The following is a 23,143-nucleotide window of genomic DNA, read 5'->3' as shown; positions in this document are numbered from 1 at the left end:
GGGCCGCATGACTAAATGCAATCTCCAGCCCAGTTCCCTTGCTCCCTAGAGGTCAAACTATCAGAGGGCTCAAGACCCCAACTTTCGAACTGCATGTTTGGTTTTTCTTGCATGCCCTACCCCCAGCCTCAGTCACCTCGTTAGCATAAACTATCAGGACCCACCATGAACAAAAACACCCCTATCACTTGGGAAATTCCAAAGATGTAGAAGCTCCCACACAAAAACTGAGAACAAAAGTCAGCTGAATTCTTTATTATACAACACAAGACTTAGTATAAGACATTAACAAGGCAATAATTAAGACAGTATGTTACTGGCGAAAGAATAGACACACAGATCAACAAAACACAACAGTGAGCTCAAAAGGAGGCCCACACACATACATTCAACTGATTCTGACACAAGAGCAATGGTAATTCAATGCAGAAAGTATAGTCTTCTCAACAAATAGTGCTCAAACTCTTAGACAAAACTTCTCGCAAAAAAATTAACCCAAATATGGGTGTTACACAAAAACTAACTCAATATGGATCACAGACGAAAATGCAAAATATTAGACTATAAAACTTTCTGAAGTAAACAAAGTAGAAAAAGTATATGACCTTGAGTTTGGTGATGATTTTTAATAATACAACCTACAGCATGATCTGTGAAAGAAAAAAAATTAAGTTGGAATTTATTAAAACTTTGCTCTGTGAAAGACACTTTAAAGAGGATGAAAAGACAAGGCACAGGCTGGGAGAGACGCATGCAAATCCCATATCTAATAACAGACACATCCGGAGCATACAAAGAACTCTTAAAATTCAGTAACAAGAAATCAACTTAAAAATGGACAAAAGGTACTAAACTGACACTTAAGAGATATACAGATGACAAACACATGTGAACGTTCTGCTGTTAGGGAATTTCCAAATTTAAAGCAATAAGAGAATACTACTGTATACCTATTAGAATGCCTAAAAACAAAACACTGACGATAGCAATTGCTGGTGAGAACGGAGAACTAAATCTCTCACACACTGTCAGTGGGAATGCAATTTGGTACAGCCACTTTGCAAAACAGATTGGTACAGTCTTACCACATGATTGAGCAATTGCACTCTGGTATTTTCCCAAATGAAATGAAAACACCTGTCCACATAAATATCTGCAGGTCAATTACAGCAGCTTTATTCATAATGGCCAAAAATGAAGCAACCAAAATGTCCTTTGATAGCTGTGGTAATCCATACAATGTAATATTATTCATCAATAAAAAGAAATGGAGTAGCAAGCCATAAAAAGACATGCATCAGTCTTAAACGCATATTGCTAAATGAATATGAAAAAGCTATATGCTGTATGATTTTAATTATATGGCATGCTTTAAAAGGCAAAATTATAGAGATATTCTATATACATTAGTGTTTGCAAGGGGTTCGTTGCAGGGAGGGATAAACACAAGAAATACAGGGACATTTTAGGATGGTGAAGCTATTCTTTATGAAATAAGACATTAAGCATTTGTCAAAATTCAGTGATCTTTATAGCACACAGAGTAAATCTTAATGCATATAATTTTTTTTTAATTTTATGAAACCATCTCACTGCAGGAGGTGAGGGGCATAAAACATTATCCTACGTAACTGTGGAAATGAACGGAGCCCAAAAGGCTAAAGGCAAAGGGATTCCACGTGAGCACCATCCTCTAACTGATAAAGGTATGTCCTGTGGGAGTACAAATGAACAACTCTCAAGTGACTACTCACTTAGGTTAGAAAAGCAACTTCAATAACTCCTGTGTTAGCTGCTCAGTTATATCCAACTCTTTCTGACCCCATGGACTGTAACCCAACAAGCTCCTCTGTCCATGGGGTTTTCCAGGCAAGAATACTGGAGTGGGTAGCCATTCCCTTCTCCAGGGGATCTTCTGGACCCAGGGATTGAACCCGGGTCTCCTGCATTGCAAGCAGACTCTTTACCATCTGAGCCACCAGGGAAGCCCAAATTTCATTTAATTAGTAAACGCATTTAACTACTCAGCCTCAGCATCCTCATTAACTATAAGTAGTTCATAACGTCTATCTGATCCAACTCATGGAATTCAGTATTTTATTCATAAATATTACTAATTATGCATCTACTCTATGCCAGGTTCTCTGCTAGGTAAAAAGGACTTTGTAGTGAACTACTTATTCTTTTTATTTTTAACAAACTACTTTTAAATTCACTTTTTCTCTGAAATGGGGGCTTTGACCCAGAAGTTTTAGATAGTCCAATAATTCCATGTTTGTGGAAAATTAAAAAATGTGCAGAAAAAACACTCTACTAAAGGTTAATATATAGACTGGTATGTATAAAGATCTGAAATACGGATGTTGATGTAAAATTTAAATTATATCTGCCTTATTCTAAAACCTGATTTGTAAACATCTGTCTTTCTGATTTGAGATACAAGATTTTTCTTCCTTTTCATTTTCTTAATTTCATAGCCTCATCTCTAACCACTCTCTCCTTCACACATCATAGTCTTAGCAATGCAGATATTCCTCTCATACATCATGATTTTGTGGTCCCTCCAGGTACATGCTATTCTTTATGCCCAAAACACTCACCTTCCCTTTTCTTTGACCAACTGGTCATCTTTGTATCCATTCTTCAAAACTCAACTCAGCTGTCACTTCCTCATAGCATATCATACAGATGCTAACACAGCATGCATGATTATCACTTAAAAACTATACTACGACTACATATTTATAATCATTTATCATACTAGATTTTAAATCCATAAATAAAGACAAGCCTTACATATATTCAGTAACTTTAGCACTGAACAGTATGCCTGAGACATACCAGAAGCTCAATAAATAATTACTGAATTGAACTTCATATTAAACAGATTTAATCTATAAGAAATAATAATAATACAGAATGAAGAAAAATATTATGTTTAAAGGGTTACAACAACTATATAAAATAAACTTAAACTTTGTTTTTAAACCTAAAAGCTACATTAACAGGCCAAGAACCTATGTTAGTAATTAAATGGGCATGGCAAACTCACTAGTCTAGCCAATAAAAAGGAAATTAAGAAAAATTTAGTTTCCTCAATTCATTCTGTTCCCCTTATTTGTAATAGATCCCTTCCATGAGTCCAAGTCCTGCATTCTGTATCAGAGCACACTGCAAGTATGTATCAGAGCATACTGAAAGTATCACTGTCAGTTTGACATGTTCATTTACCTATATTAGGTCAGCCTCAACTTTCTGTAAGCTGTCCCTCCACCATCAGTTTATGCTAATGTCACATTTTTAGCTATTTGCAACTTGCTATTATGACACGTAGTACCTTAGAAGCATACTCTGTAAATAGGTTATGTCACAATGCGCATGGAAAACCACTGAATAATATTAAACATTATATTTAGTTTTAAGTGTTTCTATTTATTTTGAATTAAATGGCACATCATCATGACACTGTTTCCACAAGCATATTGAGTCCTTATTGAGTGCCAGAAATCTAGAAGAGTGATGAGAGAGAGATGCCATCACTATATTCAAGGCATGCAGTAGGATCTGGAGATTAAAAGCAACTAGATAGACCTGTGTAAAGTAGAACAGGCGATGGAGAGCCAGTCAAGTAGTTTAGGTTTGACATTATAAGGAATGGGAAAACCATCAGGAAAATGAGTCAAACTGGCAATTTAGGGTGATTTTGGCAGAATGAATGAGAACAGCAGTACTAATCATAACTTTTAAAAGTGAGGAGGTCACACTTTTCTCCCTTACAGTCAATGAGTAATGGAAGTTAATCGCTCGTACCCTCTAAACCCACTTTCAAAACTGCAGATTCCTCTAAACTGCCCTCTGCCACCACTTTAGTCCAAGCCACTACCACTCCTCACATGAATGGCAGCTTCCAGCACGCTGTTTGCCTCTCTTCTAGTTCAATCTTTATACAAAGTATTTTAAAGTTATGCCCCTTTCCAGCTTAAAACCAACGTTCTTCCAATCACATATATCCTTTTAACCAACTTACTATATTCCCTGGGCCAACTAAGCCTAACCATCATTTTCTAAAAAAGCCTTATTTAACACCCACACCAGACTAGGTGTTCCAGCAATACACTTTCACTTGGTAATTTTCCTTTGCAGCACTTTCCTCACTTATCAATTGAAGAAAATTAATGAGTTAGCTAAATACTTCAACTACATGCCTCTGTTGGTGCCTCAACAGAATGTAAGCACCAAAACAGAACCTGCAGCTGTCTTGATCACTGTATCCTCAGTGCTCTGCCCATGACGGTCACTCAAATATGTTAAATATATCAATGGCTGCCTCCCATTGGGAGCCAGAGGATGATGGCTTAGCAAGGACAACACAGAGAAAACTGAATGCCTAAGAAGTTTCCATAGAATTTTATTTGGTTTAAAAAGTTAATCCCTGAATCTTTAAAATTTATTTGCAGTGTTCTAATATAAGGGTCAGCAAACTATCTCTTAGATCTCAGAGAGTAAATATTTTAGGTTTGTGTGCAATACAGTCTGTTGTAACTACTCAGCACTGCCAGAGTAGCACAAAAGCAGCCAGACTACATGTAAATTTATTACAAAAATTTATCTACATATATAAATATACATAAACTTATTTACAAAAATATTCATTGGAAGGACTGATGCTGAAGCTGAAACTCCAATATTCTGGCCACCTGATGCAAAGAACTGACTCATCAGAAAAGACCTTGATGCTGGGAAAGACTGAAGGCAGGAGAAGAAGGGGACAACAGAGGACGAGATGGTTGGATGACATCACCGACTTGATGGAAGCTGGTGATGGACAAGGAAGCCTGGCATGCTGCAGTCCATGGGGTCACAAAGAGTCAGACACAACTGAGAACTGAACTGAACTGATTTACAAAAATGAGTGGACAGCCTCAAGGCTGTAGCCTGCTGACTCCTGTTAATACACCCCAAAGAAACAGTAGACAGAAATTAAACCAAGCACAGTAAAACTAAATATGACAAATACAAACCAAAATGATATTCTGGTATTCCTCTGCTACATTTCTAGACCACAGGTAATTTCAAAATTCAATGCAAAAAAACCTAGGGGAGTCCTATTCCCACATAAATTACTGCAAGGAATATTATGACGTTTAGCATACATTTAAGTTTCAATAAAGTCTAGCAACATCAGTCACCAAGGTAGCAACCCAAACCTAGCCAGCTGTTCCCTTACAAATGCACAGGTAAAGAAACGTGCAATAAAAGGTGTTGGCATCATGAGTCATAACTACTTACTGGTTGTCAAAAGCTTCCAAGCTAAGAGTTTGAATCTACACTTTAAAATGAAGAAGGTTCTATTTAAATGATAAGGACGTTAAAGCTGCCTACTATATGAAGATAAGTCAAGGCTGATAGAACAAAAAAAGAAAGCCAGGAACATCTGGTTCAACCACGTCTTCAGTCTTCCATAAAAATCCTTCCAAAAATAAAAGCAGACCATGTGATGATTTAAAATTATCAATCCCTAAATATTTAAGGGTCAGGAAATCAGTCATTGTGACATTCGAACTCAATTCCCCTGCAATGGGAGCTCTTTTATTGGTCACAGCACCACAGCAAAGATGATTCTGAGTACGGTTCGCTGTGCTCACAACGGTGGAAAATGCTTCCACTTAAAGCTGTGCACATACAGTATGATTCTGACAATATTTACAAGCAAAAAAAAAAAAATGCTGTATTTCCTGTTCAAAAAAGTTAAATATCAACTAAAAGTTTACTGAGTTTTAAAATGCTTGGTTATCCTGAGTAGATATAAGGCTGAAAATCAAAAATACCAGACTGAGAGTAAGCTAGTTCCCAACCTTTCAATATCAATTTACTCAACCCACCTAAATTCAACCAAATCTGAAGAAAGAGTTACTAACTGGTCCATAGGTCCTACTTCAAAGGATTCTCATAGAAAGATGGAAAGATGATAAATAAAAAGGACACTGCAGTGAACAAAGGTGACTTTGAATCAGTGCCTACGTCAGCGCCCAAGACCATCCCCAACATTAGACGGTTCACAAGAAGGGCTCACAGGGCTCAGCAGTCATATATACTCACAGCCAAGATGCGTTCCAGCACAAGGACATGAAACAAAACGAGAAAAAGAAAAGTCAGACGGGGCAGAATTAAAGAAACGAAGCATTAGCTTCTTTGAGTCCTCTCCCAGCAGAATCAATGTACATGCTCAATTCCTCCAACAAGCTGCAACAACACATGAAAAGTGTTGTCTATTACACATGTCCCTAAGAAATTCAGTTGTTTTTGAGGGCTGGTGACATGGGCACCCTCTGCCTGGGATATATGAAAACTTTAGAACTCCAGAAGGAAAGCAGGTACACAGCATAAACCACAGAGTGCAGCTAAGGCACAGTGAACCACTCTTACCACTGAGGGGAAGTTTTGTGTCATCGTAAGGGAACCGTTGATGAACGTAAAAGTGGAGAGTGAAAAAAGTTGGCTTAAAGCTCAACATTCAGAAAATGAAGATCATGGCATCCGGTCCCATCACTTCATGGGAAATAGACGGGGAAACGGCGGAAACAGTGTCAGACTTTATTTTGGGGGGCTCCAAAATCACTGCAGATGGTGATTGCAGCCACGAAATTAAAAGACTCTAATTCCTTGGAAGGAAAGTTATGACCGACCTAGATAGCACATTAAGAAGCAGAGACATTACTTTGCCGACTAAGGTTCGTCTAGTCAAGGCTATGGTTTTTCCTGTGGTCATGTATGGATGTGAGAGTTGGACTGTGAAGAAGGCTGAGCACCGAAGAATTGATGCTTTTGAACTGTGGTGTTGGAGAAGACTCTTGAGAGTCCCTTGGACTGCAAGGAGTTCCAACCAGTCCATTCTGAAGGAGATCAGCCCTGGGATTTCTTTGGAAGGAATGATGCTAAAGCTGAAACTCCAGTACTTTGGCCACCTGATGCGAAGAGTTGACTCATTGGAAAAGACTCTGATGCTGGGGAGGAATTGGGGGCAGGAGGAGAAGGGGATGACAGAGGATGAGATGGTTGGATGGCATCACTGACTCAATGGACATGAGTCTGAGTGAAGTCCGGGAATTGGTGATGGACAGGAAGGCCTGGCGTGCTGTGATTCGTGGGGTCGCAAAGAGTCAGACATGACTGAGCGACTGAACTGAACTGAAGGGAATGGTTTACCAGCAAAGGGTCAGCCTTTCTAAGGATAGGCAATCTCAGATGCTATGTTAATTCTTTTTTTTTCTGCACAGCACCCCAAGTATATTATGAAAGAATATTGATGAAGGTAAATTATTATGCCTCATACCAACTTCAGATGGAAGTCTTAAATGTAAAAAAAAAAAAAGAAAACAACAGGATAATAATAAATAGCTAACATTTACTGAGCTCTTACTATTTCCCTGGCAGTAATTATTTTTTTATGTATGACCTTATTTAAGGTTCACAGCAATCCTACAGGGTAGTCTGAGATGATACTCAAAATACTCAACAACCACTATCACATGGCTGCTAAAACATTCAGGCATGTACTTCCCAATATGAGCCCTAGAGATATGTGCTGTTATTATTCCCATTCTATTACAAAAAAAAAAAAGGATCAGAGAATCCAAAAGTATACAATTAGTACATGACAGTAATGAGTTCTTAATTATTTGCTATACTGCCTCTCAACATACTCGGAGAAGGCAATGGCACCCCACTCCAGTACTCTTGCCTGGAATATCCCATGGATGGAGGGCCTGGTAGGCTGCGGTCCATGGGGTCTTGAAGAGTCAGACACGACTGAGCGACTTCACTTTCACTTTTCACTCTCATGCATTTGGAGAAGGAAATGGCAACCCACTCCAGTGTTCTTGCCTGGAGAATCCCAGGGAAGGGGGAGCCTGGTGGGCTGCCGTCTATGGTGTAGCACAGAGTCGGACATGACTGAAGCGACTTAGCAGCAGCAGCAGCAGCTATCAACATACTAAGTACTTTGTATGGCCCCAGAACTAGAAAACGATATCTTATACACACACACACAGTAAAAACTGTAAAGAAAAACAATACTAAACTTATTTACATGAAAATTTAAAACCATACATGATAAAGGCAACAAAAATGTATAAATAAAACTGGTAAAATATACTAATTTTGAAAAAAAGGGGCCTTAAGACAAAAGGCATAATGAGGGTTAGAGAAGATCACTACACAATGACTGAAAGTCCAATTTACCAAGGAAACAACTCTAAACAAGTATACACCTAATAAAGTTCATTTAAAGTAGAAAAAACAAAAAGTTGGTAGAATTCTAGAGAAAAATCGTAAACCCACTATCACACTCTTTTCAACTTAATTCTCCATCCTTTCTCAAACTGTCTTCCTCTTAGATCCAAAAAGAATGACACATAGACACCATTCCATTGCAAAGCACAGAATGAATATTTTTGTTGTTTACCATCTCATATACACAGGCCAAATAACCAAGAAGGAAATTCGTGAATTGTAGAGACTAATGGTCCATTCAGATATGTACTGAACTCTTCCAGAGGCTATCTCATCATTTAAGTAATAAGAATAATGAACTGTCTGAAAAATGTCCAGTACCAGGTGGCTGACTGCTGCCATCTGCTGGACTCAATGCTCATTTCAACTCCAATCATACTTAAAAAGTTCTATCTAGTAAGACAGCACGTAACGCTCTTAAACTGTAATCTTTTCTGAACTTCCTTTATCTAAAGAAATAAGAGATGATGCCTCTAAATTAAGTATGTGTCCTCTCCATGTCTGTGCAATTTAATAAGCTGCTGGTAATGACCTTTATTTTTTTTTTCAAATCACAGGTTTACATGGAGACAGAAAACTGCATCACCTAAAATCTTCCTGGAATTTAATATATCCACAAGGACTACCAGTTTTCCTTACAACTACTGGAAAATTTTATTTTATACATTAAGTAATCATAGAGAATAGTTTTAATCACACCAATTATGCTTTACTCACATTGCATATAATCCACATTACTAGCAATTTTTCTTAAAATATGCGTGTATAAATACATACATACATGTCTGGTTCCCTTGCCTACCAGGCACACAGGAAAATTACACTTCCTGCCCACTCAATACATAAGATTAACTTAGTTTAGTAAATTGTGAGTAAAAGGACCATATGCCATCTGCAGGCCAAAGCAGTAACTGCATGTGTAAATCCTCTGTCAGTAAACTGCTTGTGTGACATCCTCATTACCAAAGGAACAAAGGGTCTCAGAAGGCCACGATGAAGCCCCAAGATCAAAGCGGCTTAGAACACCGAAGACAGCTGCCCTACAGAGTTGTCCAGACTTCCAACAGACTTTGTAAGAGTAAAAAATAAACTTTCATTCTGTTAGCTCACTGCAAATTGGCACTGAGAATGCTACCACAACACAGCCTAGCCCAGTGCTTCTCAACAGCAGCACTACTGACGTCCTGGGCTGGATAATTCCTTGTTGTGGGTGTTATCCTGTCAGTTACAGGATGTTAAACAGTGTCCCAGTGTCTACCCATTAGTTACCAGCAGCACTCCTCAATGTGACAAAAACATCTCTAGACACTGCCTTCCCCTACCTTGAGAAACTGAAAAATACAATATGCCTATGTGAACATATGCATGTATATTTATTTATGTAGAGCTGACCTTTGAACAACACAAGGTTAAAGGTGATGACGCTCTGCACAGTTGAAAATCCATGGTTAGCTTACAGCTGGCACCCCATATATGCTGTTCTCCACATCCCCGGTTCCGCACCCACAAACCCAACCAACCACAGACTGTGCAGTACTGTGGTGTTTCTACTAGTGAAATAAATTCACAGATAAGTAGACCCTCAAAATTCAAACCCATGTTGTTCAAAGGTCAACTACATTATGAATGTATATGAGACCACAATTAACTCAATTTTTATATGACACAAATATATGCTTTATTATGTATTTAAGACCAGGTATTTTGTAGACCCTTAAGAAATATGAATTCCCATTTCTCAGACTAGGAGAGTTAACTCATAAACTTACAAAAATCCAAACATCCCGTCTCTCTAATACCAAAGTAAACAAAATGTTCCCAAATGGTACATAAATCCATACATACTATGCTGTTCATTTCGGAGGACTCATAGCTCCCAACTGGGTGGACATTTCCAATGGGCTCCAAGCCCTCTTCATCCCACATGTACGTTCCATCAGAGCTATCAGATGGAGAGAGTTCAAATGAAGAACCAGCTCTGTAATCTGTGTCTGGTGAAATCAAGTTATTTCCAGAAGCATGTTTTGAACATTCACTCCTGTCTTCAATTGAATTTTTAAAAGAGAGGGGAAAAAAAAGTTATTAGTTCACAAAATATAATTGTTTCAAAAATATAAGCTCTAATAAATTGATATAACAAAAGTTGGCAAAAAAGTATTCATAATTAGTATATTCTAAATCTAAACAATTAAAAAATCAGGATGTAAAAGCTTAAAAATAACCTACTGAAATATTTCCCAATGTACTTCATTGAGCCATCTTTAACTTCTGCAGTATTTCTGGAAATGAAAGCCTCATATTCTTTGAATATTTCCTAGGGTACTTATTTTTAAGCACTGCCCAGGAAACTCCTTACTCTGTGTTTATCATTTAATCTTGCAGTTGCTTCTTAATAGGGAAATAAATTGCTCCAGCAGTGATTCCTAACTAGAAGACCCTCAAGACAGTCAAGAGATTATACATATCTTCAGTGACAGCCTACTCCCTTGATCGGACTACAGGCCTCTACCCAAACCCTCAGTTTGTTCTTTTTCAGTCCAGATGGGCAAAGAGATATATTTCCTCCAGTGTTCAGCACCAGGATTACCAAGTATAAGAAGAAATGTCAAACAGGTGCTACCTCTCTTCTCTCATTTAAAAAAAAAAAAGCTCCTGCAAAAGTATAACCATTAGATTTGCAAAGCAAGAAAATCTAAGTCTTCCTTTAAAAAAATGAAAATTGTCTAGGATAAAAAAAATCCATTAGATTGGACATAACGTCTATTAGTCCATTTACCTTTGGTATAGCTTTACTCAACACACAGCAGTGATCTAGTTCCTAAGGGAAGAGATGGTTTAAAATAGGATGCCACTGATTGGAGGAAGCAGGGAAAAAAAAATAATTTTGAAACAAGCAGGCATAAGCCTGTGCATGACAAAGAACAAAGGTAAGATATTACAGGGGAATGGATGTTTTATGGATGTTGTTTTAGCACGAAAAATAGGACAAGGAACAAAAGTCACAAGAACATTAAATGTTGCTCCATTCCAACTGTGTCCAGATCCACCCCTCCATGAAACTGTTAGCATTTTGAAATTAATCAGAAGATAATCCTAAGTATAAACTCAGCTATATTATCTAGACGAAAGCAAAAAAATTAAGGACATTAATATTTACCAGAGACACTTATATCTATCCATTCATCAGTTTTACTGAAGGATTTTTCATTTTCCTTGGGGGAATCAAATATATCTTTTGGTGGTACATTTTCACACTTTTCTTCTTTGAGAGAAATTTCCTCTGGAGTTATTCTAGTTCTGTTGGAGTCTTCTATATCTATAAAATCATCACTAAAGTCTTCACTTAAATCATTCTTATCAGAAGATGACAAAGAAGACAAGGAAATATCATCCACATCATCACTCAGGTATCTAATTTTAGCATCGCGCTTCATGGTCTGGTCATTTTCTGTTCTATAACTATCATTTTCAATCAGTTCTCGGTCCTGATCCACAGCTCTGTCTTTAGTCACAAGTGCAGCGTCTTCCTCTATACAGGTGTCAGCAGGTGAATTTTTATTACCATCAACTGTGAGAGTCCCAGAAAACGGAGGTCGGCTAGATTTCAGAAGAGAGGGATGAACCATCCTATAACCGAAAGTGGAAGTTACACCCTGGCCATTTGGTAAAGCCAACTTCTTTCCACCAGCAGCATAAGGCCTATTAAATCCAAATCCTAAATGTTCATTCCCATTGAGGACTTCTGACTGCCGGGAATTTCTTGTTAGCATACTTGACCTCAGAGGCACTCTAATGGGTAGCTGTTGGTTCTGATAAGGCTTTGTAAGATCTGCGGCTCTATTGAAGGAATGTGATCTGGTTATAGATGAAGGTGGAAGGAATGAATTCTGAATGGAATGTGAAAAACTCTGTGACCTTACCATTTTTTCACAAGCAAGCGATTTGATATTATCTAGAGATTGTGCTAAGCTTTCTCCAGAACTGCCTCTGGTGGCACAGGAGTTTGCTCTAGGCCTTTGTATGCTACCAGCTGATCGGTTTCCATAAAATCCATTCAACTGAGATTTTGGAGCACTGACTGAAGCATATGAAGTCCTTCCTAACAATGTGCCTTTGGTGAATTTACCCAAATTAGATGGTCCGGACAAAGACTTTTGGTTTAACTCCTCTGTCGATGACACAAACATAGTGGATGGCTTTGCTAACTTTGACGTGAGTAGAGAAATATTTTTCAAACCTCCCTTCATCCCATTTTTATCAAACACTCCTTGAGTAGGTGCAATTTTTTCCGGATTAATTACTTTAGCATGTGAACTCTGAGTATTATTAGGCTCTTCAGGACTTTGTGCACTAAACTCATATTTATTTGCTGTTCTCCAGTTAAATGAATGGGACGATGAACAATCAGAGCCATTATTTTTGATGTAACTTTTGACGCTGCTACTCTTGGAAGTTCCCAACAAATTAACAGGTTTCCCATTTGGCATTGGCTGCAGTGTACTTCTTACAGATTTTGTTCCATACTTTGGCAACTTGGAACCCAAAAAAGTCTTGATTTGTGTTTTCTCTTCCATGAGCTATACGGTGCATTTGTTCTTAAAATTTGACAGAATCTGAGGAGACAAAAGAATAAACATTCCTAAGTAAAGATAATAACATGGATTATCACATAATATGAATGCATATTCTTAAATAATTATATGCAGGAAAGCCCAAAAGCTACTCATGATCCCTACAGAACTCTTAATAAATACTAAATGCACTAATTAAGAACTTAATATTAAAAAAAAATAAAGAATAATCAAGTCTGTTAAATACTTCTTACATTTTAAAGCAATCATTAGGGTTATTTGTAAATTCTAATGTCTTTAAATTTTGCTTTACTTTTTAAAAATGGAGATTAAAATGAAATTTTTTTCTTTTTCCGGAAAATAAAAAGAAAATAAAGAACATCTTTATAGGCACTTGTATAAACTTGGGCTATGGATGATGATAGCAAAATCCAGAAATAATAAAAATTAGACTATAAATCTGTACAGAACATAACACTTCTATAGCACAACTTCCAATTTGTAACCCAAATTATTTTTCTGTTTAGGAAGACTTTATTTTCTTGGGCTCCAAATCACTATGGACAGTGACTGCAGCCATGAAATGAAAAGATGCTTGTTTCATGGAAGAAAAGCTATGATAAATCTAGACAACACATTAAAGGAGAAACATCACTTTGCCAACAGAGGTCCATAGCATCAAAGCTATGGTTTTTCCAGTAGTCATGTACAGACTTGAGAGTTGGATCATAAAGAAGGCTGAGCAATGAAGAACTGATGCTTTCAAACTGTGGTTCTGGAGAAGACTCTTGAGAGTCCCTTGGACAGCAAGATCAAACCAGTCAACCCTGAAGGAAATCAACCCTAAATACTCATCGGAAGGACTGATGCTGAAGCTGAAACTCCAATATTTTGGCCACCTGATGCGAAGAGCCAACTCACTGAAAAAGACCCTGATGCTGGTAAAGACAGGGCAGGAGGAGAAGGAGGCGACAGAGGATGAGATGATGGGATGACACCATCAACTCAACGGACATGAGTTCAAGCAAACTCTGGGAGATGGTGAAGGACAGGGAAGCCTGCCGTCCATGGGGTCGTAAAGAGTGACTAAACTACAACAACATCTCCTTTAAAAATAAAAATGTGTGATTTTGTTGTTGTTGTTTTTAAGCACACATGCTCTTACAAAAACTTAAAACTTTAAACTTTCATTATTAAAGTTTATGGGAAGGATGCAGATAAAGAATCCAACAGCAGCAAAAAAATTATTCTGGCATTAAGGAATAAAATGTCAGCTGTCATTTTAAACAAATATCTCAAAAGTATATCTATCCAGGAATATAAATATACACTACAGTTAGTGCCAGAGTGAGAAGCAAAATGATTTAGTAACATTGATTAATCCATTAACCTCAACCTCTCAAGATTTATTTTAAAGGTAATTAAAAAAACAATAAAAAGGTCCAAAGTACACACAAGAGCATAAAATGAGAAACAGAGTCCTCTATCTGAGTAACTATTTACTATATTATAGTATGTCATGTGATGACATTACAATTGAGATTAATATTAAATATTAAAAATATTAAGATGTCCCAACAGTAACAAAAATATAATATGGCCACGATATGATCTCTGTGGTTATACAGAAATGTTATAAGACCACAGACAAGAGCAAAATTCAAATAAAAGCAAAATGCATGTCTTAGGGTCACTGATTGTTTTTAACTACGTATCTTAAGACACTGTCTTTAATTTGTTGGTTTTATTTTTTCAATTAAAAAAATCTATTCTAATTTCTGAACTTAAGAATTAGAGAGTTTCTAAAGTATGTACATGTTAGTTATTAGTCATGTCAAATGTACATAGTTAGAAAATCATACAAACATTTAAGTGAAAAATAATAAATAAATAAAAGATAGTGGGGTGAAACAGAATTACAGAACTTCCTAACCTCAATAATAAATAAAAGGGACAGAATATACAAAATGTGTCTGTGTGTGTGTAATTTTTCAGCCAAAAACCCACCAGCTACAATCAAACAAGAAAATGCTTAAACAAAAAACCTCTAAATTTTAAAAAGTAGTGGCCAGAAAAAGATTCCGTACAGTATGGTCGCTCCTAGCCTGATTACACTGCCTAGAAGGAGTAGTGAGAAGAAACTGGTGAGTTAGTAAAACTTGGAAACTAATCTATATCACCTAGTTTGTATGGAAAGACCTGCTTAGGCATGCCCTAGAAAAGTCTAGGAAAACATCTTCAGCACAGCTTTGAAACCTAAGCTGAAGCAGGCAGAGTGACTATTATATTAGAACAACTTTCTAAAATGTATATAGGCTTACTGATCAAATAAGCCAATATTACTCATACACAATGTTTGAGATTATGAAAATGTAAAACTTTAAATTGAATGACTGTTCTAACAAACATTTTATTTCAACAATAATTATGTTTATAGAAAATATATACTTAAACATCAGCTTACAGATAATTTCTAAGAAACTTAAGGAAAGAAAAGCTTAGACAAACTAAATTAATTAATGGATAATCACTGGCTTGCTACATTATTTCTAAGTAAGAATACTAAAACTTTGATTACTAAGAATAATTTCAAGTTTGCATATTTTGCTTGTTGTTATCATATGCTACAGAAAGACTCGATCTTTGGGACATGTAAATGAACATGTTCATTTCTGTTACTTACAGAATCTGTACAGTGAATCCCATTTTTATAAAAGTAATATGATAAACAGATACAGATATCACATAGAGATATGTGTACACCTGTATATTTAAACACAAAAAATTGTTAATAGTGATTACCACTAGGGAAGTGAGAATTTGTTGAAAAGAAGGCTTCTTTTACTTTTAATCATTATTGCTTATTGTACTTTAAATATGCCCATATATTTGCCACTTAAAATGTTTTAACCAAAAAACTGCATTAAATTTTTTTAAAAATGTATTCAGTATCAAACAAGTTCTTAAAAATTATAATAGTACATGAATATACTTTAAAAGACATAAAATAGAAGTCTGAATTAAAAAGCAGAAAAGGTTCTTTTAGTCAACAGATACCATTTCAATCTCTCCAAACTTCAACCTCAATTTAATCTGTCACATCAATTCTATCTTTAAAACTTTATACTGAATTCAGCATTTCCATTCCACAACTCTAGTTCTCACCCTCACCTCTTTCTGCATGACCACAAAGGCTTCCTCCGCTATCCAGATTTCCACTTCACTTCTATACAGACTGTCAACAGTTATTCTCTCAAAGCACAGATCTGATCATATCATTCTACAGATTAGAAACCACATGTGGCCCAGGAACAATAAAATAAAACCCAAACCCACTGTACAGAGGTCAAGCTTCTCTGTTCGGCTCCACCCCATCGCTGCACGACTGTCCATTCAAGCCAGGATACATCCCTATCATTCCTCAAAATCTATCCTCTACTGCATACCTTCTATGCCCTTGCTAAAGTTGTAAAAACCACTCGCAAGACCCCACCCTCCAAGTAAAACAGCACTACACTCACAAACCTTTCCAGTTAAAACTAATCCTTCATCCTTCTCTACTCCCTTCACAGCACCAATAGAGCCGAGTCTACCTTATAACTGCATGCGTGTCTGTCTGGCCCAAAAGAAGGCATGAGGGCATATTTGGTGTCTACTATAGGAGCACAAATATGACAGGCCCTCAACTTTTAAGTAAACTCATAATCTTAGTGTAAATTAATTTAATAAATAGTAAGTCAAGACTGAAAAGTAATAATTTCATTTTGTGGTAATGGCCCTGAGCAATCCATTCAGAAGGTTCTGAGGTGAAATCTAGACTCTGCAGTAAAGAATTGTGATCAAACAGCAATATCTGCCATGAGCAGGAAAAGAGACAGCATACCTATGCCAGATGACCGCCATCCCTGTTTTCTGATAATAATCTTTACCACGAAACACACTCCACAAGTACAAATCCTTTCAGGATGACCATAAGAACACCGGTAATGATAGCAGATACCAGGACCATCCTACAAATCACTAGGGAACCACATTAATGCTTCTGTCCTCTGGTGAGTCATCTGTGAGTCAGAAAGGCCTTAATATTTCCCTGCCAGTCACGAGTAGACAAGGAACGGAACATTCTTTCACTTCTCTATACTTCTACTTGACAGTCCGAAATAGGGTAATATATGTTATCTCCCAAGAACATCTTAAGTATTCATAACTGAGAGGCACAAGTCCACAAGAAAGGCACTGTTACTAACAAAATGCTTAGGGTGCTATCACTTGGGGGAAAAAAAAAAAAAAAGGATTAGAACCTGAATGTACTATTTCCTATCAAGAATATTTATTGATTTCTAAATGCAAAAATAATGGCAACATAAATGATATCAATCATCTTGGACTGTGATCTTTCTTGAGACAAAGCTAATCTGACAGCTCAGCTATAAAGTTTCCTTATTTGCTTGCATTATGAATGCCATCACTTCACTTGTTGGTAAGCTAACTTCTGGTCTTCAAATACTCATGAAACTTTCTCCTATATTTGTTTATAACTTTGAAGCAGACATTGTTAGTCGGCTTCATTTTAGGAGCTGTGATACACAGTCCCCAATAAGCAATTAAACAAGGCAGTCATAACACTTTGAAAAAGCACACGTTGACTACACAATCTAATGATATATATAATCTTCTCTGAAATACTTTACAATTGTCTTTGAGCTTTAATGTTGAACTAAGAATAATTAATGGTACAGGATTTAGAAATACCAGAGATTTTGAGTTACTTTCTATAAGAGTAATCTTTTTTTAAGTACAGTACATTTAAAGTATGGTAATTCTGTGTGGTAGAAACCTGCATGTGGGTCAAGAAGCAACAGTTAGAATCCTGTATAGAACAACTGACTGGTTCAAGACTGAGACAGCACTACGACAGGGCTCTCTGCTGTCACCCTGTTTGTTCAATCAATATGTTGAGCACATCATGAGAAATGCCGGGCTGGATGAGTTACAAGCTGGATTCAAGATAAGTGGGATTCATGTTGATATCTGGCAGAAAACAGCAAAATTCTATCAAGCAATTATCCTTTAATTATAAAATAAATAAATGAAAAGTAAAATGCATTAAAGAAAAAAAAAGATAGGCAGGAGAAATATCAACAACCTCAGATACATGGATGGATACCACTCTAATGGCAGAAAGCAAAGAGGAACTAAAGAGTCTCTTAATGAGGATGAAGGAGGGGAGTGAAAAAGCCAGCTTTTACCAAACATTAAAAAAACTAAGATCATGACATCCAGACCCCATTCAGTTCAGTTCAGTTGTGTCTGACTCTTTGCGACCCCATGAATCGCAGCATGCCAGGCCTCCCTGTCCATCACCAACTCCTGGAGTTTATTCAACCTCATGTCCATTGAGTCGGTGATGCCATCCAGCCATCTCATCCTCTGTCGTCCCCTTCTCCTCCTGCCCCGAATCCCTCCCAGCATCAGAGACTTTTCCAATGAGAAAACTCTTCACATAAGGTGGCCAAAGTATTGGAGTTTCAGCTTTAGCATCAGTCCTTCCAATGAACACCCAGGATTGATCCCCTTTAGAATGGACTGGCTGGATCTCCTTGCAGTCCAAGGGACTCTCAAGAGTCTTCTCCAACACCACAGTTCAAAAGCATCAATTCTTCAGCACTCTGCTTTCTTCACAGTCCAACTATCATATCCATACATGACCACTGGAAAAACCATAGCCTTGACTAGACGGACCTTTGTTGGCAAAGTAATGTCTCTGCTTCTTAATATGCTATCTAGGTTGGTCATAACTTTCCTTCCAAGGAGTAAGCGTCTTTTAATTTCATGGCTGCAGTCACCATCTGAAGTGATTTTGGAGCTCCCAAAAATAAAGTCTGACACTGTTTCCACTGTTTCCCCATCTATTTCCCATGAAGTGATGGGACCAGATGCCATGATCTTTGATTTCTGAATGTTGAGCTTTAAGCCAACTTTTTCACTCTCCTCTTTCACTTTCATCAAGAGGCTTTTTAAGTTCCTCTTCACTTTCTGCCATAAGGGTGGTGTATATTGCATATCTGAGGTTATTGATATTTCTCTTGGCAATCTTGATTCCATCTTGTGCTTCTTCCAGCCCAGCGTTTCTCATGATGTACTCTGCATAGAAGTTAAATAAGTAGGGTGACAATATACAGCCTTGACATACTCTTTTTCCTATTTGGAACCAGTCTGTTGTTCCATGTCCAGTTCTAACTGTTGCTTCCTGACCTGCATACAGGTTTCTCAAGAGGCAGGTCAGGTGGTCTGGTATTCCCATCTCGTTCAGAATTTTCCACAGTTTATTGTGATCTACACAGTTAAAGGGTTTGGCATTGTCAATAAAGCAGAAATCGATGTTTTTCTGGAACTCTCTTGCTTTTTCGATGATCCAGCAGATGTTGGCAATTTGATCTGGTTCCTCTGCCTTTTCTAAAACCAGCTTGAACAACTGGAAGTTCACGGTTCACGTATTGCCGAAGCCATTACTTCAAGGCAAACAGAGGGAGACAAGGTGGAAGTAGTAACAGATTTCCTCTTCTTGGGCTCTAAAATCACTGCGGATGGTGACTGCAGCCGTGAAGTCAGAGAGGTTTGTTTCTTGGCAGGAAAGCTATGATAAACCTGGACTGTGTGTTGAAAAGCAGAGACATTACTCTGCTGACAAATGTCCGTACAGTCAAGGCTATGGTCTTCCCAGTGGTCACATATGGTTGTGAGAACTGGACTGTAAAGAAGGCAGAGCACCAAAGAATTGATGCCTTCAAACTGTGGTGCTGGAGAAGACTCCTGAGAGTCCCCTGGACAGCAAGGAGATGAAACTAGTCAGTCTTAAGAGAAATCAACCCTGAATACTCATTGGAAGGACTGATGCTGAAGTTGAAACTGGAGTATTTTGGTCATCTGATGTAAACAGCGAACTCAATGGAAAAGTTTCCTGATGCTGGGAAAGATTGAGGGCAGAAAGAGAATGAGATGGCTGGATGGCATCACCAATGAAATGGACATGAACTTGGACAAACTTCGGGAGATGGTGAGAAACAGAGAGGCCTGGCATGTTGTAGTCCACGGTGTCGCTAACAGTCACACAACTGGGCGACTGAACAACAAATTCACATTTAAAAGAATTTCCAAAACTACTTATAAATTCCCTATTTAAAAAACTGTAAATCAAAGTTTTTTGCTTTCATAAGGAACCAATCCACAACTGGATGGGAGAGGAAAAGCAGGAGCCAATATCACTGAGCACTTATACGACAGGTACCATCCTGATCACTTTGTCCCTGTTAACTGCTTGATCACCCTAATATTATAAGGTGGTAGAGTTCATCCTATTTTAAATAGATAAACCAAGATTCAGAAAAGCTAAAACATTTATCCAAAGTCACAAGTTCAGAAATTACTGAAGAGAATCCAGGTTCACATCCACTTGACTTCAGGATCCATGCAGACTGCCTTCCGGACAAAGGCATGAATATTCTGAGTTTACTGACAGCTTGGGACAGAGCGAAGGAACTGGACAGCGGAGGTGAGAGGAGAAGTATGAAGACTGCAAAGAATGTAGGTAATGATTAAAGAAGTTTTTGCAGAGAAACAAGTAAGAGCTTTCAGTTTTTCAAATTCCTTTCATATCCATTACCCTATCATCAGAGGAACCACCTACTCAAATTCTTTTTTTAGTTTTTCCAGTAGCTTTTTAGAAGGTATGAATTTGAATGCATTTCAGGGCTTTTACATAGGCATAAATTAATTCCAGAGTCCAAGAGCAATTAACTGAACAACAATGCTGATGACTACATGCCCCTACCAGTCAATTCTGGAAACTTGCTTTCACATTCAGATAACTACATCTTAAGTTTTAAAAAGAATTTTTTTTTTTTTTTTTACCTTGTGTCACTCAACCAAACCCCCTTCTCCCTTGTTTTTTTCTGGCTGTCGTCTATGTCAAGTTGATTCAAAGACTTGATTACAGCAATTAAATAAGCAAAAATGGCATCCTCAAAAATAAAGGTTTAAAACAATACAACTTCATTCCAGCTGCTTCATGGCTTTAAAGAGTGCACAGCAAGCTCAACACAAAACTCCACAGTTTGTTTAAGTCAAGCTGAACTTTTTGTCCTCAAGCTACAACTGTTTCTCAGGCAGATGGGGATCAAAGCAACTTGGGATTCAAAGTCTCAAAATGAATTTGTGGTTTAGAAACATTAAATGATGTTATTAAATGTAGATTCTAAGTATATTACTTCCTGAAACTTAAATTTAAGGAACAAAGAGAATACTAGTAGGTAAAGAAGAACTAACTGCAAGCTCCTTTGGCCAAACCACAGAAGTTCTCTCTCCAAATTTTACTATTCAGTTCAGATAAAACTCAATAACTGCATGGGGTACCCAAATGAAGGTGGACTCCTACTTCTTACCAACAAGCCAAGAAGCATTCCTCAGACCACTCCAGGTTTATGTTCCCTTCACTGGAGACCAAGTTCTTTGAGAATACAAACTATGCCTTTCACTCATTTGTTTCCTCACTGTGGTCTTAGTAAGGAAATTAAGTAGCTGGCACATAAGTGGCATTTTATAAATGCAGGTTGAAAGCAAGAAAAGCATATTCCTTAACAGTGACTTTCTGAGAACTGTGTTAGTTTTACCTCAAATCAACAATATAAACATCTATGTGTATAAAACATAATACAACGTGACACAAATATAAGCTTCTATTAATAAACTCCTACTTTCCTAGGTAGAACAGGTACCCAAATTCGTGACACTAGCTTTTTGCTCCACCCCTCCTCAAACCACACTTCGTTATTAAACCCAGTAAAGCAGCCAATCTCTTCCTTGATAGCTTTCTTTTTAAGAATTTATTCCAGTTTGGAATCTCATTTCCTATCCACACCCATGCACACCTAACTCTTCGCTTTTTTCCAAGGAACCTAAAACTTTTGGCCTAAAACCTCTTTAAAAAAAATAAATTACAAAAGAAATGGGATGACACAATCAGTCTTAGTCTGATTGTGCTCTTTAAATGCTGACTCTGTGTGTGACTTAATTACAAAGTATTTGAGATAATTACTCTACAACTTTTAATAGAAGTAGGATAGTCATATTTTAACTTTTTTTTTTCCTTTGGCCACACAGCTTGTTGGATCTTAGTTCTCCAACCAGGGATCGAGCCCACATTCCCTGCCGTGGAAGTGCAGAGTCCTGACCACTGGACTAGCAGGGAACTCCTGTAACATTTTCAAAAAGTAAAAATCCTCAAGCTAGTTAATAGCATTTAATCAATCCCCTGAGGTATTGGCACTCCCAATTTTCTTGATTTGGCAAAAATCAGAATGATTAAGGTTAGGTATAGTATTTGCATAATATAAGCACAATCTTATTGTGCTTAGGACTAACACAATTCAGCTTCTTCCTCTGCAGGGAAGCCTCACTTATATCACTGCATACCTCCACCTCAGATTACTACAACACATTTTTATTAAGCATCAGAGAGACAAGATAAGGCATATAGGTTAAGATATACGCCTGCCAGGGGGAGCTTAAGCTCTGGCAAAGGAAGGAAAGTTTTCATCATGGCAACAACTTAGAACACATTAATTCAGTCATCAAACATGTATTGAAAGCCTTTTTAAAGACTTCCCTAGTGGCTCAGATGGTAAAGCATCTGCCTGAAATGCAGGAGACCTGCGTGAAATGCAGGAGACCCGCGTTCAATCCCTGAGTCAGGAAGATCCCCAGTGGCAAACCACTCCAGTATTCTTGCCTGGAAAATTCCATGGACAGAGGAGCCTGGTGGGCTACAGTCCATGGGGTTGCAAACAGTAGGACACAACTGAGCAACTTCACTTTCACTGAAACACTGACCACAAATCAGGCTGTGCTAGAGGCTGTAGATACAGCAAACACTCCAATACAGAGAAAAGACATACAGACAAGAAAAAGGCAACAAAGTACTATAATTGCTACAGGAGAGCATACCCCGGGGGGGGGGGGGGCACAAAAAGAAAAGCACTTAATTGGCAGAAGGTGTTTTCACAAATGGTGTCTTAAATCAATGCCTGAGTTGAATCTCAAATGATACATAGAAAGTAATAATAAAGACACTTAATATGAGAACCAACACAGCCTAAGCATAAACAAAAGCGAAGAACCAGCATGGCACATTCAGGAAACTTACTAAACAAGGGTAGTGAACAGGGTTCAAAGACACAACAGGAAAAAAGAGAAGGTGAATGGGGAAAATACAGTCCGTCAAA

At 37.6% G+C, this 23,143-nt stretch overlaps 1 protein-coding gene across 9 annotated transcripts in view; it reads right to left on the bottom strand.

Moving 5' to 3' along the window:
- The window catches only part of CCSER2 (coiled-coil serine rich protein 2), a 162,716-nt gene that overhangs the window by 113,154 nt on the left and 26,419 nt on the right, over positions 1–23,143 (bottom strand). For 8 of the 9 annotated variants that reach the window (XR_011253067.1, XR_011253068.1, XM_069572260.1 and 5 more), the window contains 2 exons: positions 11,450–12,905; positions 10,138–10,334 (listed from right to left, as the gene is read on the bottom strand). Coding sequence is in view for 6 of the 9 variants with exons in the window: in XM_069572260.1 (XP_069428361.1) it covers positions 10,138–10,334; positions 11,450–12,866 (1,614 nt within the window). In the remaining 3 variants the exon portion in view is untranslated. Of the gene's footprint in view, positions 1–8,825; positions 9,685–9,911; positions 10,335–11,449; positions 12,906–23,143 lie in introns of those variants that run through there. The other variant, XR_011253069.1, reaches the window with a different exon arrangement.

This window comes from Ovis canadensis, chromosome 25, assembly GCF_042477335.2.
Source record: "Ovis canadensis isolate MfBH-ARS-UI-01 breed Bighorn chromosome 25, ARS-UI_OviCan_v2, whole genome shotgun sequence".
NCBI classification, from domain to species: Eukaryota; Metazoa; Chordata; class Mammalia; order Artiodactyla; family Bovidae; genus Ovis; species Ovis canadensis.
This window is presented reverse-complemented; position numbering and strand designations above follow the sequence as displayed.